The sequence below is a fragment of the Belonocnema kinseyi genome, chromosome 4 (assembly GCF_010883055.1).
Source record: "Belonocnema kinseyi isolate 2016_QV_RU_SX_M_011 chromosome 4, B_treatae_v1, whole genome shotgun sequence".
Lineage (NCBI taxonomy): Eukaryota > Metazoa > Arthropoda > Insecta > Hymenoptera > Cynipidae > Belonocnema > Belonocnema kinseyi.
The window spans coordinates 88,761,503-88,779,834 of NC_046660.1; the positions used below are offsets into that span (position 1 = coordinate 88,761,503).

At 29.6% G+C, this 18,332-nt stretch overlaps 1 protein-coding gene across 4 annotated transcripts in view; it reads left to right on the forward strand.

The window, feature by feature from the left end:
* Positions 1-18,332, forward strand: part of LOC117171718 (protein phosphatase 1 regulatory subunit 16A) — a 42,161-nt gene that overhangs the window by 14,791 nt on the left and 9,038 nt on the right. For 2 of the 4 annotated variants that reach the window (XM_033359272.1, XM_033359273.1), the window contains exons 9-12: positions 11,541-11,641; positions 13,486-13,646; positions 15,265-15,385; positions 15,685-15,821. In XM_033359272.1, coding sequence (XP_033215163.1) covers positions 11,541-11,641; positions 13,486-13,646; positions 15,265-15,385; positions 15,685-15,821 — 520 coding nt within the window. Of the gene's footprint in view, positions 1-3,052; positions 3,360-11,540; positions 11,642-11,704; positions 11,799-13,485; positions 13,647-15,264; positions 15,386-15,684; positions 15,822-18,332 lie in introns of those variants that run through there. The other 2 variants (XM_033359274.1, XM_033359275.1) reach the window with 2 other exon arrangements.

Sequence of the window (18,332 nt, forward strand, 5' to 3'; positions counted from 1 at the left end):
ATTTCCTGCTGATTTCTTTACAGAAATTTCCAGGGCAAACTTTTTCTTCATTACTCCATGAAAAAACGTGATTTGGTTCCAATTGTTTTTGAGATGCTGTGTTGTTATGGAAAACAGATCTATATGATTCAGTCTGGGAAATTCTGATCCCGAATTCTCATCACCTGATGAATCATCTCCATCAAAGCCAGAGTAATCTGGATTTGGTATGATGATGCGTTCATCATTTTCATCGGAATCCCATTCCGATTCCGACTTTGTTGCAATTTTTGAGGCTTTACGCTTTGGCATTTTTTTTTTGCTGGGTATACTTGAAAATTCCCAGGATGACAATGCGGTGAAGGTGTGGTTTGATGTCAGAGTGCAATAAAGGTTACGGAGTCGTTGGAAATTTTTTATTGAAAAACTAGGCGCTTTTCGGAAAAATTGTTAAGAATAAAAAGTTCTTGTAATCAGCCGAGAAATACGCCTGAATTTTTCCGGAGCGTTTTGAGCAAAATTTTGAATTTTGCAAAAATTGTTCATATGCAAAATCCAAAATTTTGCTCAAAACGCTTCGAAAAAATTCAGGCGTATTCCTTGGCTGATTACAAGAACTTTTTATCTTGATGATTTTTCCAAAAAGCGCATCGTTTATTGTAAAAAAATTAATGAATGTTTTCACAAAATTTTTGCCATTAAGACGCCATTTTGAAAATACTAAAACGAAAAATCGATCTTTGAACCATGGATTCTCAAAGTTTAGACATTTATTCCACCGGTTAGTGAGATTCCAGGTTAATTACAGACTCGAAAAGCTTTGGAAAATGGTTCACAAAAAAAATAGGCACGAAAAATCACGTTTTTTTTTTGTTTAAACTGCATTTTGGGATAATAAATAAATTTTTTGAGGAATTTCATTGGCACCGTCGGAAAGAGGAGATCTTAAGCAATAAAAATATTTGTGTGTCAATTTTTTCTAGTGTCGAATAGTCTTAGTTATTGGCCGTTGAAAAGCAGTGTACCGGTAGTGGCGTTTTGGCCGTTTAAGGGTTAAAGTCCCTGAAATCTTATGAAATCTAATTAAATCCCTTCATATCTGAAATCTGATTAGAATTCCATAATATATTTTAAAAATCCCGTGAGATCATCGAAATCTCTTTATAACTCTTAAAATCCTTTTAAATTCCTGAAATCTGACCAAATTCTCGTAAATCCCGCGAAATTGTCGAGACCCATTTATATTTGTAACTCTTAAAATACATTAAAATCCCCAAAAGTCCTTCGAAATTTGTGAAAATATTTCAATACTTTAGAAAATACTTTAAAAACACGTGACTCCTTTTTAATTCTCTTAAAATTCTTTGTAGTATTCGGAGAGCTTTTGAAATTCCGTTAAATCTTTTGAAACCTTATGAAATCCTTTAAAATCGGTAGATATATTTTTGAAATCCTTTAAAATTCTTTGAAAGCTTTTCAAATTAATTAACTGAAATCTCATTAAAGTCCTTAGATATCCCTTGAAATTTATGAAAATACTTCGGTACAATATGAAGTAATTTGAAAACCCGTGACTTTTTTTAAATCGTCTGAAATATTTCGATATACTTTGCAATCATTTTAAATCTCATACAATAATTTAAAATTCTGTTAAGCCATCGAAAACCCTTTATAACTTTTAAAATCCGTTAAAATCTTTTGAAATCTCTAAGTATCCGTTGAAATTTGTGAAAATACTTCAGTACTTTATAAAATCCTTTAAAATCCCCGGACTTTTTTTCAATATCTTAAAATCCTTAGTAATATTCTAAGATCCTTTGAAATTCCGTTAATTCTTTTGAAACCTAATGAAATACTCTAAAATCCGTAGATATACTTCGGAATCTTTTGGAATACTTTTAAATTCTTTGAAATATTTTGAAATTCCCGGAAATATCATTAAAATCCTCTGATATCTTTTAAAATTCGTAAAAATACTTCGGTATTACAGAAGATCCTTTGAAATTTCGCGCTTTATTTCGAAATTCCTTAAAAATATTTAAGAACTCTGGAAATCTGTTTCAAATCGTTTGAAATTTCATAAAACGTTTAAAAATGGGTTAAAATCCTTGAAATTTCATAAAATATTTCGAAAACTTATGAGATCCTTAAAAATATTTCAAATTAAAACTCTTTCAGACCAGTGGGTCTTAAATATATTAAAATCCATTAAAATCATCTAAACGTCATTAAAATTCCTTGAAATCTCATGAAATCATCGGGATCCGTTTAACTCTATTAAATTTGGTAAAAATACATTAAATCTTATCAAATCTTTGCAAACCATTCTCTTGAAATCCTCTGACATGCAGTAAAGCTTATCGTAATCTGATTAAACTCCTTGAAGTTTCTTAAAATATCTTAAAATTCTTTGAAAAATTTGACATTTTCCCTGAAATTTACTAGGTAATTTCTTTAAGATTTAGAAATTTTGTTAAATCATTTGAAATCCTACCCTAAAACTTTTGTAGACCCTTCAAATCTTATGACATACCTTGATATCACACTCCAAAGACCTTTTAAATCTCGCTAAATTCCATAAAAATGTAATTCTTTGAAATACTTTATAATCCTTTGAAATACCTTAAAATCCCTTGAAATCTTTTAAAATACTTTCAAATCGATGTCAGCGTTTCAAATCCCTTGAAATCTCGTGTACGAAATCTAACAAATCCTTACAATAGAGAAGGGGGGGGGGGGTATAAAATTAAAAAAAATATCTTTACGTAATTATTGGACGTTCTCAAAGGTTTTTTAAAATGTTCTTCCGTATCTTGAGTGGTCACCCTGAATGATAAAAAGTTGAAAATTTAATTTTACACAATGATTCCACTGTTAGTGCATGATGCAAACGTAGCTCGCAATAAAGGATCGCATAGTAGGCGAACCAGAATCGCGTTTTGAGAACTGTTATGAGAGAAATGCATGGCGATTGGCAAGAGATTGAAGGCGAAGTTAAAAGAAGATCGCATTAGTCAGTAGAGAGACGTTCAGGTAAAAGGATAGCATTAGATTTACATGTTTGCCTCGGCAGTCGCAGGGCCTGACCCGCCTGTCGGTAGCCAGCAGCCCATTTATACAGCAGAGACCGATGCTAATGGCAAGATCAACATACACGTGTCTGTAGTTTTCGTCAAGTCGTTGTCGGACCTGAAGAAACAGAGGGCCCAAAATCGACACTCCACCACCAACAACCTAGATGCCAATGGCAACGGGGTTTCCATGCCAGTTTCCGCCATCACCAACGCGGAAATGAAAGCCGATGACTTCCAGAGATTCAGGGGCAACACCAGCGAGATCCTTGGGGACAATAACTCCGAAAAGAACTGCTGTATCGTCATGTAAGTCTTTCAGTATTTATGCTGCTCTTGCGAATTCAGTGCATGTTAAGTCCTGTACAGTTTTAGACAAAAAAAAGAACCTCTTCTCCGAGAGCGACTACTCTATTTTATAACAATTTAAATTCCATTGGAGGGAAATTTCGCTGGGTTTTTATTGGTATCAGAAATCTAGAGTGCACTGCTGGCTGTCGGTGTAATTTTGTTGAAGTATGGACGAATAAAAGGGCGTCGAAAATTCAGCGGATCCCAGTAAAACGAGAACTGAAAATAGACGTGATGATCGAATAATGATGGTGCCAAAAATTATACTTACTATTAAGAAAATGTCGAATTTGACGAAGGCGTAGTCGTATCTCTTCTTTAGATTCTATTTCACGAAACTTCAACTAATAGCCTTTTCCAATTAAAAACTGAGATTTCCATTGTTTCTATTGTGTAGCGAAAGTAGCGCCATTAACTTGGAACTATTGGATAGCATTTTGAAACTTCAATAAAATGTTAAATAAAAAACATACTAAAAATTAATTGCTGATCGTAGTCAAATAATATTGATAGGAAAGAATTGATATTCACTGCTTTTTCTTATTAATATTATGTTTACTTATATCGAACTACCCAATTGTTCGCTTGTTAGATGGTGCTGATGCCAAGGCCAAGGCATTTTCTTTTTTTTTCTCAAAGTTATAATTTACTCGCAAGATTTCTGATGATTTACATAAAACAATTTTGAAGAGACTCCATGTTAATTTCGTTAAACTTGAAACTTTTTTGCACCTGCTAACATCTGCCTCTAATATGAATTATATATAATAAAATATTTACAAAATACTATTTTCTTGAGATGCAGTAAAGTCATTGAAGCAGTAAAAAGCAGCATATAAATTTGATATTTTTTCGCATTTTTAGAACTTTTTCCTATCTAGCAAATAAATCAAAAACAAATTTGTCTTGATTTAATATAGCTTTAAAATTAATGTTAAATTTCATAATATATATTTTTTTGGCTTCGATATTTTTTTTACTGAATTTAATTCATAATTACAAAACAATTTGCCTCGAGTACTAATATTTCCCAATTTAAGTAATGATTCTAACTAAAGAAATGATAGTTTTTTAATAATTATTTACATGAAATCTAATGAATTTGAAAGTTATCTGAAATCGAGCAAATCGAACATTTGAGTGAAATTCAGAATCTCAGTGTTTTTAAATTGTGAAAATGGATATTTTTTTAAAACTTTTGTACAATCAAATGATTTTCAGTGATGAATAAAATTGATGAATTTTATTTTCCGTGAAAAATCGGATACATTTCGACGTGTTTTAAGTTTGAATAAAATGCAAACACGTTTTAAAAATTTTTAATTGTATATTTTGTATGAATTCATAGAAGGGTTGCATTTTTTAAATGTTGAATGCCCAGATTGTTAACGTCACTTTTAAGTTTCCCTAAAAATAACCGCAAATTAAAAGACATTCTCACTATTTTCTCCCTATTTAATTGTCCATAAAAATTGTTTGAATAATTTTTTAATTAAACTGAAAACATCACATTTGTAGTTTTAGAGAAAGAATTTTTCAGAGATATTGTAAATTGTATACAGATAAGATAGGATTGGAAAGAATAGGATATTCTAATTTTAGAAAAGATTGAGTAGGAAATACGAGAAAAGTATTATTGCGTTTTCAAAAAGGTTGTGAGGAAAAAAGTACTTAAGTGCCAGCGCAAGAGTCTTCTATTTATAGATACGAAGTTTGTTAAATTTGAACGAGAAGAGGATGCAATTGCTTATTAATGGTAATAAAAAGACGGTTACTGCTTGGCGAGAAATGTTCGCATTTTATACTTACATGCACAGAGATATAAATTAGGATTTAAATTATTTATACAAGCGCTCGATATACGTAAGCGTTAATAGTTGTATATAATTTTATTTTATTTATTATCGATGTATTTAGTTGTGTTCCTACGTCGTGGGTAGACTAGGCGATAAAGATTTATTTGTATTGTATTTTTTTTAAGACGTTCATTGTACTTTTTCGCTAGTATTAATCCCCAATACTAGATTTTTTAATTCTCAACACGATATGTATTCAACAAAACATATCTAAAGTCTCTCAAATTTTCAGTGTCGTACAAAATCAAATCATTCGGGACTATTCAAAGCACAAACGCGGCCTATTTTAAGTTTAAGAACAAGAGAAAAAAAATGTTGGGAAAATTTTTATTTTTTTTTATAAAATATCGAATCAATGACAGTTAAATGTTTCTTGTTTGCACACTCGTTATCGCTTTACAACTTCGATCGGAAAATAGGAATCATTAAAAGCTAATATGTCAAGGTTATTGTCACAGAATATAAATCATTTTTTTTCTAATTAAACTGATATTGCAAAATTATGTTTCTTGAAATTGAAAAAGGCGGCGTTATGTATCTGGATTTTCTGAGATATTCCTGCAGATTTTATATTATTTTACTCTAGGAGAGAATATATAGAAGCTTGTTTGTTTTAATATTTCCCGACATTGAAAGCTCAAAGCCTAATAGTGATTACTGATACATTCCTTAAAGATAAGTAATATTTTATAGTAACGATATACCATTTTAAAATAGGTCCAAATCAAAATTGACCGTTTCTTCTGGACTGTACTTGATACTTTTGCACAAATGATTTTTTTATTAATACGCACTCTTTTGTTAGAAACGTTTGCTCATTCTTCTCAAGGAATTGATCTGGAATTCCTGAAGAGTAAAGTTGCAGATTTTGCTGTTACTTTTTGAGAAGTGATTTTTTCCCCTAGTATTTGCCAAGTAAACTACCAGCCAATATTGTGATCGACGAGTGTATGAAGTTGTATTTTTATAGAGGACGTCTAGAAGTAGTGTTAAAAAAAGGCGAGACTTATTCTTTTAACGGTGAACTGAAAGACTAAAGCGCAATGAACTAAGAATGGTTTACATTCACTTATTTTCCAGTCAATTGTAATGTAATAATCGAAGTAGGATTTAAGCTTGTTTTCCCTTTGGGTTCGTATTTTGTATAAATGTGGCCTAAATATTTGAGGTTCCAAAGTCTAGAGAGGTGAAGGCGTTTTTTTGAGAATTTATCTTACACAAAGGCAAACATAATGAATATCGAAGGGTTTTTTTAATTAATTTATTATATATTGTATTTTTTAAAGTTTTTTCTACGAATAACATCACACTTTGTTTTTCAGCAGACTACTATGGCCTTAGTGTATTCTATATCTTTTCATTGTAAATATTTCTTGCAATACATTCCTTATATTTTAATCTTTGATACTTTGAGCCTCGTCAATATTTCTCTGAATTAAACTGAATTACCGCCAGGTATTATTACAATATCTGTAGCAAAACATAGCCAAAACAACAGGTAGTTTGGACTTTCCGATATGCTCTAACATGTAGAAACAGGTCTCCTATTCAATATAAACTCCGTCGCATCGCAACGAAATGGATTGCATTACATTGTCACTTCGATAGACTTTAGAAATTCGTCCATTAGCTCTTTTAGAAAATGTGTTTAGTATCGAAAAATGTAAGCTTTTTGCGATTGCTAGAAAGGAACAAAAAAAAGAGAGAGACTGCGCATTGCTTAATTGCAAGATTTTAAGGCATTTTCGCTAAATTTTTTACTCTGGGGCGAGAAAGACATTCTTGAGAAATTAAAGTGGTATCAATGAAATTGATAAAGAATATTTTTGATTTGGTGTAAATTATATAGTCGTCTCTCGAATATTGTCCTTGTTAGTTTCTAATGAAATTAGGGTTATTGGTTCGAAAGTAGGTAAATAATGAAGATCGAGGGGCCTTATGAAATATCGTTTTATCTATTGATCGTTTATACAAATTTATAAGGACAAGAAGTCCTTTTTGTTAAATTTGATTTGAATCGATGAAAGTAGTGTGTCAAAGTACTTTAAAATTTAATTATGAAAATAGTTAAGAAATTGTCTAAATAATTGTGATAATTAATTTTAGAAAGCAGTTTTCTGGCTTCAAGGAAAATCAGAAAAAATGCCTTCCATAGTATCGTCCCAGAGAATATTTATTAAAAATTCCTTCGATTTCTGTAGTTTGGGCGGAAGCAGGTATAAGAGGTGTGTTCATATCGAAGGTATGATTTAGAGATTTAAAAAAAAAATATATATATATATATATCAATTTTGACCGATCATTCGCATCTGTTATTGTATAAATGTCCTATGTAAAATGTTAATATATCTGTGCGTTGAACAATTTGCGAGGACAGTGTGCTCTATGATTTTCGAAGTTCGCATCATTTTCACTCATTTTGTACTATGATCGATTAATCAGTGCCATCCCTTAACTCAATTTTCGGACAATAAAGCTTAGATGAAAATTACATTTTGTAATCAAAGCAGTTTCAACATTATTTATATGTCCTCGCATCTTGTAATTTCACCGTAGACGATGCCAAAAATGTCTTCTTTTTTAAAAATATTTTAAGATTAAAATCAGGGTTAGAAAAGAAAAAATATTATTTTGTAATTGGTTCGGCACTTTTGTCTTGATTTCGAAAGTCAATCAAATATCTAACTCTGATTTGAGTTATACGAGTATTCACGACTCGACGATAAGCGGTCAGAGAATTTATCAGCACGATGACATTGAAATGAGCGCAGGAAATTCAAATTCTGATTTTCAGATTTCAGATCTTTGGCATTTTTGTGCTTTTTTCAGTGTCTTTAAAACAATCTGTACCTGTGTCTTTAGCACGGACTGACTGCATTTCTTAATTATTCAACTTATTTACGTATTGTATATAACTGTGCATTCTCTATAATATATTATATACCAAATATTCTGAGAATTGTGTCTTTTTATTTGAATATTAAATTTAAGTTTTTAAGTTGATAGAGCTTACGAGTTAGTAAAGAAATTTATTTATCATAGACAGAAGGCTTTTAAGAGTCCTTATGTCTGGTAGATAGTTCCAAATAGAAACAAATTGCGTATCTGCTTTATAATTTCGTGATACTAAATTAGAACACTGAAATGCTTATCTGAATTCTCTTAAAACTGATAATTACTGATAAGTACTTAAGTTATGTCGAGAGTTATTTCAAAATATACAATAGTTAACGAAGTTTTTATTGCAGAAGTAAAATAAGGTGTGCAAATATTATTTAATTTATTATGTTGAATTTAATTTGAATATGAATTAGCTAGAAATATAAGTTATAAATTTAATAGCGAAAAATTTGATTTTTTAAAATCTATTAGAGATTTGAAAGTCGTTTTAAGATTTACATACATATAATTTACAGGAAAACCCAGAGAAATAACAGTGGATTCATGATTAAAGTGAGAACAAAAATTGGTTTATTCTTAGTAGAAAAACGGTGAAATCGTACAATTTTAAATGGAAAACAATTGGACATTGAGTCATGTCAATCAAGAGTTTCAATAATAAAGCAATTTTAAGTTTGTATTTTTTAACATTTTATAATTTCTAATTTAAATATTTAGGTTTGTTTTGTTGTAAATCTAAAGCGTTTAAAATGATAAATTTTGAAATTGAAAGCTCTAATAGATGAAAGAACGATTCTGAGCGGAAAACGTTTAAAATTAAATAATTCCATAATGAAACTTTGAAAATTGGACAATTAAAAAATTATTTGACCTAAAAGCGGATAATTTAAAATTAAATAAATTAAAAATCGAATAATGTTAACATTAAAAATGATAAAAGTTGGAATTTTTTGTCAAAAGTGAAACAATGTAAAATTCTGAATCTTAATTCTGGTACAATTTTAAGTTTGGAGCATTCAAAATCGAACATGTTCAGACTGAAATCTTCACAATTGAACAATTTTCCACAGCAACGCTTTAAAATTGGATAGATCTAAATAAATTAATATCGTTTGAAATTGAAAAACTGACGACTGAAAATGCTCGAAATTGTTAAATTTAATCAATTACCAATTTTTAAGTCTACTTTTTTTAAATGATCTGAAAGAATATTGAATTAAGAGAAACAACAGAACATATTGTTCAAACGGCATTTCCATTTAAAATCAGGAAACATTTCAAGAAATGTCTATCTCGGGGTATCAGAATAATTTGGTATTTGAATATAGCATTCTCTGGTGAAAATAAAGGAACATGTATTTTACAGATTAATCAAAACATATTTTTTGGATATGTTAAAATCTTTCGAATATTAACTGCAAATTCTCAAAAATTGCCAGCAAATTTGTTCGAAATGCAGTATTTTCCGAACGATCGTAGGTATTCGGGATGTTCTTTTTTATTCTACGTGGAAATTCTTGCTTTTTTCAATAATACAAAAAAAAGGAAAATGGCGACATGGTGGCTACTTTTCAACAGTGATTGAAACTAGATTTTCTCAAAAATCCTACTTTTAAAAATGAATTTTTTTTATTGAATAAAAGTTCAAACATCTAGAAAAGTTCTACAAAACACCTGTTATACTTTTTTGTAATAGCTGTCACCATTCACAACAAGAAAAGAATATCATGTTCTCAAAATTCGATGAAAAATGAAAAAATCATTCGTTCTTTTCGAGAGAAAAGAAAAAACAGGATTTTTTGAAAATAATTTTTTTCAAACTAAGAAAGTTTACTAGAACAAAAACAAAATGAAAACTTGGGGTTTTTGGGAAAATCCACTTTCAATAATTTTGTAGACATTTTTCAAATTTTGTTGGGATCAACTACATAGCGATAGTCGGTAACCATTAATTCGTAAAATACGTGCGTAAAATAATTAGTTTTGAATTAAATTTATTGACATGTATCATGTATTAAGTATTGATTAAATTAATTTAATTTTTGACATGAATTAGTATTTTTAATTAATCATCATCCATTATAGGTCGTATTTAGCCACGGTAGGCAGGTTTCCCTGACTCTATTACAAAACAAAAACAACACTTTCTGTTACTTTTTGAGAATTCACAGGTAATACTCGGATTATTGTAACAAATCCAAAAACAAATGTCGATGAAACTGAAATATGTGTTTCTTTATTTGCATCATAAAATAATACATTCAAACACCAAATATTTCGGACACTCTGAGCTGGACCTCCTTGTCCGATTTGAAACGGAATTGATAATAATTTTTGGTTTGTAAAAAAATTGTACTTATTTTTATAATGATTAATTATAGTTTCAAATAATTTTATGATTTGCTTGAATAGTTTTGGTCCTTTTTTTGTGAGGAGGTGTTTCCTCTTGTATATATTTATAGTGAGCACGCCTTGATACCTATAGCGTAAGAGTGCTACATAACTTTTGCCATTGACCTAGAAGCCGTCGAGACCACTATGTAGTTATCGCATTGATCGTTCGCCGCTTCAAACGCGGAACAACTCCGCGAAAATTACGCTTTACTTTTGGGGCCAAAATTAATGCCGAAATCGTTCCGGAAAAATAAAAAAACACAGGTGCTTATTGTCGAAAATCTACTCTATTCAAATCTATCAAAAAAAGTTGAAAACGATAATTTTTTGTTTAAATTAATTAAGCTCAGGGAATACTATGCCAAAAGCTAGAAAATTCATTCTGTGATGTAGTTCGAGGAAAATTTGACTATGGAAAATGCTTTTTATAACTTAATTTTCTCTAGAAATTTAAATTTCAACATCAGTCTTCACTTCCTTGTCTGCGTTTCCCCAAACATATTTATAATGTTAAAGGATAATTGATAAATCCTAACAGCTTTAAATAAAAAAGTTGAAAAGTTTAATCGAAAACAATTTAAAACGTTAAAAAACTAGTGTTGAATTCTATAAAATTAAACATCCAATTAGTCTGGCGGTTGACCTTCGATTTTTGATCGTTCCCTTTAGTCCATTATCTCGTCCTTGCAGAAAGGAAATACGAATTTATAGGAATTTCATAAAATTATGTGGGAAAAGATGAAAATTAAAATAGAATTTGATTAATAAATTATTAAAATAAGGTAAAGCTTTGCGAGATAGTTGGTTGCTGAGCACTACATCAATGAAGATTACATCAGTCAATATAGTGAATCGTCCAATTGTGATATTATTTAATCAAACAGGAAATAAATATGCAGTTTTTCTGATGCAACTGCACACTCGGATTTATTGCATCCAGCCGATTACTAACATTAATTAATCATTGGATTCTTAATTTTAAATCTAGGCATCGAAATGAGTGCACCCTCAATTCTGAGAAATGTGCGGTCCACTTTGTACAAAGGAGGATGCCGAATTTTTAAAAGACCTTATTCTTCTCCAACTCTGGTGAGCATCTTATAAATTTAAAACTTTTTAATTTTATAATATTTAATTAAACTTTTTTTTCAGGTATGTTTGGCAAGAATTCTTTTTGTTTTCCACATTCCGATTACACTTCCAAAATCAAACCTTGTGATTATCCAGAGGTGTTTTGACAAATTGTATTTTTTAACTTTTTTCTTATGATTCTGTGAGTATGAAAAAAGCTGAATCCTCTGGTTTTTAAATGGATTTTTTTGGGTAAAAAATGGCTGAAATACAGGCCCTGTTTATTTTGGTAATTTAAGTCTATCCTTTGAGCAACAATGATGCCGGGCGCTTCGATGCGGCTGAGCCCACGGTTGCGTTTGTGTATGTGAGACACTTATAAGATAATGCCAATCTATTCTCTTGACATGGCATAGAGTAATCGACTCCCCCAGGGATCTCAGCAGCCAGATACTTTTGATAAAATAAAGTTAAGTGGCTTTTATCACACCTAGAGAATGGGGACTAATTTCTTGTCGAGACAAATGGGATATCGTTTAATTGTTCAATAGTGCATATCTAGAACAATAACAACTGATTGTTATAAAAAATTGGCGCCAACTTTGGATAATTCAGGCTCATTTTTCAACTGTTTGGAAATTTTTACTTTTTAAATATTTCATAAAGAAAGGCTAGATATTTTTGAGATTATGACAAAATTACTCGGGGTTTCCCCGCCATTCAAGGTTCTCATAAATTATAATTTGTCTTGAAAGATCTTGCAAGAAGTTGTCCGGAGACATCATTTTTTTGAGTTGACTCTTATTTTCGATTTTTTTTTAAACCGGAAATTGTATTTAGATGTTAAATAGTGCAAGCAGGTCTCGCAGAATTTATGTGGCTTCAGACTGATGAAAAAAAAAGAGAGGAGATCAAGACGGGAATAAGAAAATCAAACTGACATGACACGCGTTTCACGAAACTAGATTGGAGGGGATCCGTCAGCACATAAAAACTGGCGCCTCTCGCTTTGAGTTCAGTCTTTTGCGCTTCTCTTCAACGCTCAGATACGCGAGTCACGTTCTTCAGTCGAGAAACCGCGTGTCTTTCATTCAAAAGTTTATACTTCAGTTTCGATTTTACAAATCAATTTCAGTAGGTAAATTTAACGGGTTTTATTTTCTAGTTCTTTAAATTTAAACAACGCCCCATTGTTTAGAATTGCTATTATAAAATTATTTTACAATCCGATCTACCAACAAAGGATATCCTGCAAGGTGGAAATTTGGACATCCCAGGGATATCCTCAGGATGTCCAGGTTGTGTATGGGACGTTTCCTGCCAGGATATTAAAATTTTCCACGTGGGATATATGAAAAATTGTAATATCAGACACGGGATATTTTAATATCACAGAAACGGCCCATAAACATCCCGGATATAATGGGGATATTCCTGGGACATTTAAATTTTTACCTTTGAGGATCATATGGAAAATCCCGGAACGTTCTATTGCTGTGCGGGTAGAATCTTCACAGATTTTGCATTTTTAAACATTTTTGCTGTGTCTAAATTTGATCATATCAATAATTTATTTTTTTTCGATACATATTAATTTTTTCTGGCGACAAAAGAAATACTTAGTGATTATATTAAAGCTATTTTCCAACTATACGCAATAAGTCTGTTTTTATAAGAAATATATGTTTTTTTGATATTTTACGACTATGTAATATTGTGAAACTTCCTAGTAAACTTTCAGTTTATGTAGATGAGTTGAATTTTTTTTTAAGTGATGTAATTTCTAAAAGAAACGTTAAATTCCTGTTGAACTTTGATTTCCTGGAATGAAACGGAGAATTTAAAAACAATCTAATTTACAGAAAATGCCAGGACAATTGGAACAAGTCAAAGGGAAGCGGGCCACTTTTGGTATGGGCTGCTTCTGGGCAGGAGACTCATTATTTGGCGCGACACCTGGAGTAATTCGCACATGCGTCGGTTATGCTGGTGGTAGCAAAGAAACACCTACGTACAGAAATATGTAAGTCATATTCATTTTACCTTGCAATTTAAGCTTAAAACAAATTATTTAAAAATTATGAATTTTTATGAAGACTTCAGTTTATTTTTATTTTGAATATTCTCTATATCTTTTAATTAGGAAAATTATTCTAAATCCTTTATTGCATTTGAAAATTGTTTTCAAATTGCACAATTATGAAGTATTAGTTTTAATTCGGGTTCGAGTTATTTCTGCACCAAGCGGCCCAAATTTGCAATGTTTGATAACTGCTTTTTATTTGTGCATATACTGCAGTTTAGTTTCTGGGATTAACGAGTTATTGAGGGAATTTTTATATAACAAATACTAAATTTAATATAAAAATATATGATGTTTATATAATAATATTTGATATGTGAAAAATACTCTCACATTATTTTCACATGTGAACTCCCAAACTGAAATGCAGTATATAAAAAATTGAAACAGATTTATGAGACGTTGAAAACTTGGATCTGTCAGTGTACAAAATTTTCGTTACCATAATTTAACAATAGACCGGGTAACAAATTTTAAAAAATCTGAAGTGTTTATCTAGACTTAAGTAATTTGATATAGGAATGCTGAATAGTGAAAATAAAAAATAAATCTTTCAAATCCGTAGACTAGATACTGTGCCTTCTGTTTGCACAGTTGAGGAAAATTTAGAGACATATTTGTTTACTTTCATCTTATTCTTACGATTTCCAGATGAAAGTAAACAAATATGTCTCTAAATTTTCCTGAACATTTTATGGAAAAACTGTACACTTGCAATACATTTTCTTCAATATACAAATGTTCTGGTCATAAGGAATTTATCCTTCAGATGATGAAACATTCTTTCAAAAATAAAATTTTCACAACACTGATTGCTTTTAAATTAAATTGGATTTGCAATTTTAAGCTTTTTATTATCAGTACAATTAATTTAAAAACTGCGAATTTCAACTTTTTCAAATAAACAAAATCTGATTTATGTTGATTGGAACTTTAAAGAATTAATATTTAAATATAGTAGTTAGCGAATTTAAATTGAATCATTTATTTTAGATTGAAATTTTATAGATTAGATCATTTTCAAATAAAAAGTGATTGAACATGAAAGGATTTAAATTGAATCTTTCATAATTTTACAAATTTATTTCAAATCTATAGCCTTAATAACAGAAATGGTTGAAATTTGACAGTTTAAAATTAAATATTTATTTTAAATTGAATCGCTCCAAATATTATAATTGTTATTCAAGTTTAAATTCTTAGCAGGTTGAAAATTACTCAATTGAAATCGTTCAAAATGAAATCCAAAAACCAAATTGAAATCAAAATATTTCAAATTGAATACTTTTCGAAATTGAAGACTTTTTCCAGTTGTAAGTGTTAAAACTTTATAAATTTGGCAAGTTCAAATCATTAGTGTTTAAAATTTAAAAAGCCTATTGAATCCTTCTAAATTCCAGTTTATTTAAAACGAAAGTTTCCACTTCCAGTTTTAATTCTTTTAAACTAAAAAACTGAGATTAAAAATGATTTCAAGAGTTGAACCTTGAATTTTGCATTGATGGAATTGTACCACATAATTCTTTTTAAAGTGCTAAGTCAATTTTTACATTCACAGAGGAGATCACACAGAGGTCATCGACATAGAGTACGACCCTGAAGTGATTTCATTCTCACAACTACTTAGTCTATTTTGGAATAATCACGAATATGGCCTCACCAGGAAGATCAAACGTCAGGTAATTAATTAATATTCAAACCTCCTACTGGTCCAATGACCTAGTGTGTCGTAAATTTTTTTTGAATATTTCGTATTGTAAATTTATGACCCATATTACCTTTAAAATTCAAAGGACTAAATTCTATTTTCCTAATTTTAATTCCTCTAGACTGCTTTCATCACGTTCAATTTAAATTAACAAATTAAAAATTAAAATTACTGCCTATCTTCAAAAGTACTATTTATGAGCCGTAAATAAAAGTTTATTAAGTTTAATTAATGTTACTTAATTTTAATGATCGCATGTTATCGTTGTAGTACATGTCGTTGATTTTGTACCATGACGAGGAGCAAAGGACATCGGCTGAGAAGTCAGCAGACCACGAGCAACGAGAGCGCGGTGAACAATTGATAACTGAAATCAAGCCGTTTAAGAAGTTTTATCCAGCAGAAGAGTAAGTAAATTTGATTTTGTAAAAATAGATCGACTGAATTAAATTCTTTGTTTTGCTTCAAAGTTCAGAAGATCCAGCTATTCAGCATTTTTATCAAGGTCTTCAAATATAAGGAAAGAGATTTGAAAATCGTGCTTTCGAAAAACAAGACATTCAATTAAAGAGGGAGGATTGGTGAAATAGAAAGTAACTATTTTGCTGGGTTAGGAAAATAAATAATTTAATCAGGGGCGCACTTCACTTTTTTCACTAGGAAATGGAAAAAAAAAATTATAAAAAATATTAATATTTGAAAGGTTGCAAAAAATTGTATATAATAATTTTCTAATTTATTCATTGACTTCGTTCATAAGACAATGATGAATTTTAAAAATCGCGAAGCAGAATTTCAAAATTATTAATTATTAGCAATTTGGTTTTACGATCCTTATATAAGAATACTTCAATTTCAAGCGAACTTTGAAATTGTTTAATTTTCAATCGTTGAATGAAGCTTGTACTTATTGTTTTTTAAACGTTAAATTAGAAATTATATTATTTTCATCCTTCTTATAATGATTAAAGTTTTAAATTTTACAGTGAACTTTTTTTTACAGAAATACAATTTTCTAATAGTAAAATTAATCCAGTTATTTGAAATGTCATGTATGACACCTCTTAACAATTTTTGACGTATTTAAAATTTGTATAATTTAAATTTAAAATTATTTTGAATGCGCAATTATAATATTGAGGCCTTGAAGCTAACCTTATTTAGCTTTCAAAGTTCGAACACGCAAGTATTTGTTTTAAAGTTTTATAAATTTTAAGTGATCAATCAGGTTTCCAATTTGCCGGTTTCTACTTTTTAAATTTCACTATGTTGAAATTTAAAAAAAAACTCACTTTAAAATACCGTGAAATTACATGAAATCTGATATTTCCTGAAATCCTGGAAAATATATTAAAATACCTTGAGAGCTTTTGAAATCTATTAAAATCCTTGGAAATTTGAATAAATCCGTTAAAATGCTTTAAAACCCCCTTAGAATCATTAAAAATATCATAAAACCTTTTAGGTCCTACAGAATCCTTCAAAATGTTCCGAAATTCTAGAAAATTCTTTCAAACCGTATACAATTTTTTGCATTCCTTAATACCATTAAAATACTTTGAAATACTTTCAAATATTTTATCTCTCTTGAAAAGTCCTTGGAATTAGTGTAAATCTTGCAAAAGCCCTTTAAAATCCCTTAAAATTCTTTTAAATCCTAGAAATCTCTTGGAATACTTGAAGTCCTATGAAATCCATTGATATCCTGGAAAATTTATTTAAATCTTCTATCCTGTATAAATCTTCTGAAATATTTGCAAATCTTCGAAATTCTCTAATATCCCTCGGAATATTTTGCAATGTGAATTCTTGTGAAATTCTTTGCAATTTATAAGAAATATTATACAATGTTTGGAATTTTTGTATATTTATTAAAATCCATTAAAAATCACTTAGAATCATCAGTTTATTTCTCTGAATACTTTCCTAATTTTTCAGATTTGAAAAAAATTGCTTAAAGGTTGCGAGCATCAAATTTACGTAAAAATTGAGCGTCTCGTGGTTTACGATTTTTTAGAAATATACATATATTAGTTTTATAGAAATATCTTATGAATAAAAATTGTGTCTAATATAAAGAAGAAAACTAATAAGTATGTAAAATAATAGATATAAGATGAAGAATTTTAAACTTTGTCACCCGAAATAATATTTTAAACCAAATTTTTCTTTAGCAAGGCTTTGCATAGTTTCTTCATCTCTAAAATTAGACGGAAAAGCAATATACGAGTACATTAATAGGAGGCAGAAAGAATAACTAATGTTATATAAAATCATTGATTATATATTCTTATAATCAGAACAAGCATTTATTTGAGCAATTTACACTTTTCTTATTGCTGTGCGGGTAGAATCTTCACAGCTTTTGCATTTTTAAATTATTTTTTGTGTGTCTAAATTTGATCATATTAATAGTAAACAAGTTAATTTGAATTTTATAGCTTCTTTTCTTACGTAAAAAATAATGTATTGCCTCCTTAAATCAAAATTGATAAAATTTAAGTAATTGCTATTTAAATTTTACGGATTTAATTAGTCTAAGGTAAGCCAACAAAAATTAGTAGAAAATTACTAATTCGATTATTCGAGATATTTCCTAATTAAGTAGTGGAAAGTAACTTATTGTTTGGTACAAATAAATACATTTACTTAGGACTGTATATAATAATTAAAAAAGGTTAGAGAAATGTAAAACGTGAACAATAGAAAAGTTTGAAGAAATAGCGCGATGGTGTAATATTCTTAAGTCTATTGAATCAATAAGAACGCAAGAATTGTTTACAATCTTGCAATGACAGTTGAACAATAGGGCCCAATTTAACTATACACATTTAGGGTCTTCATGGCTTATTTTCAACAATATGTTTTAAATTTCAGCGACTGTTACTATTTTCGATTTTCAAAATTTTTGTTCGTTT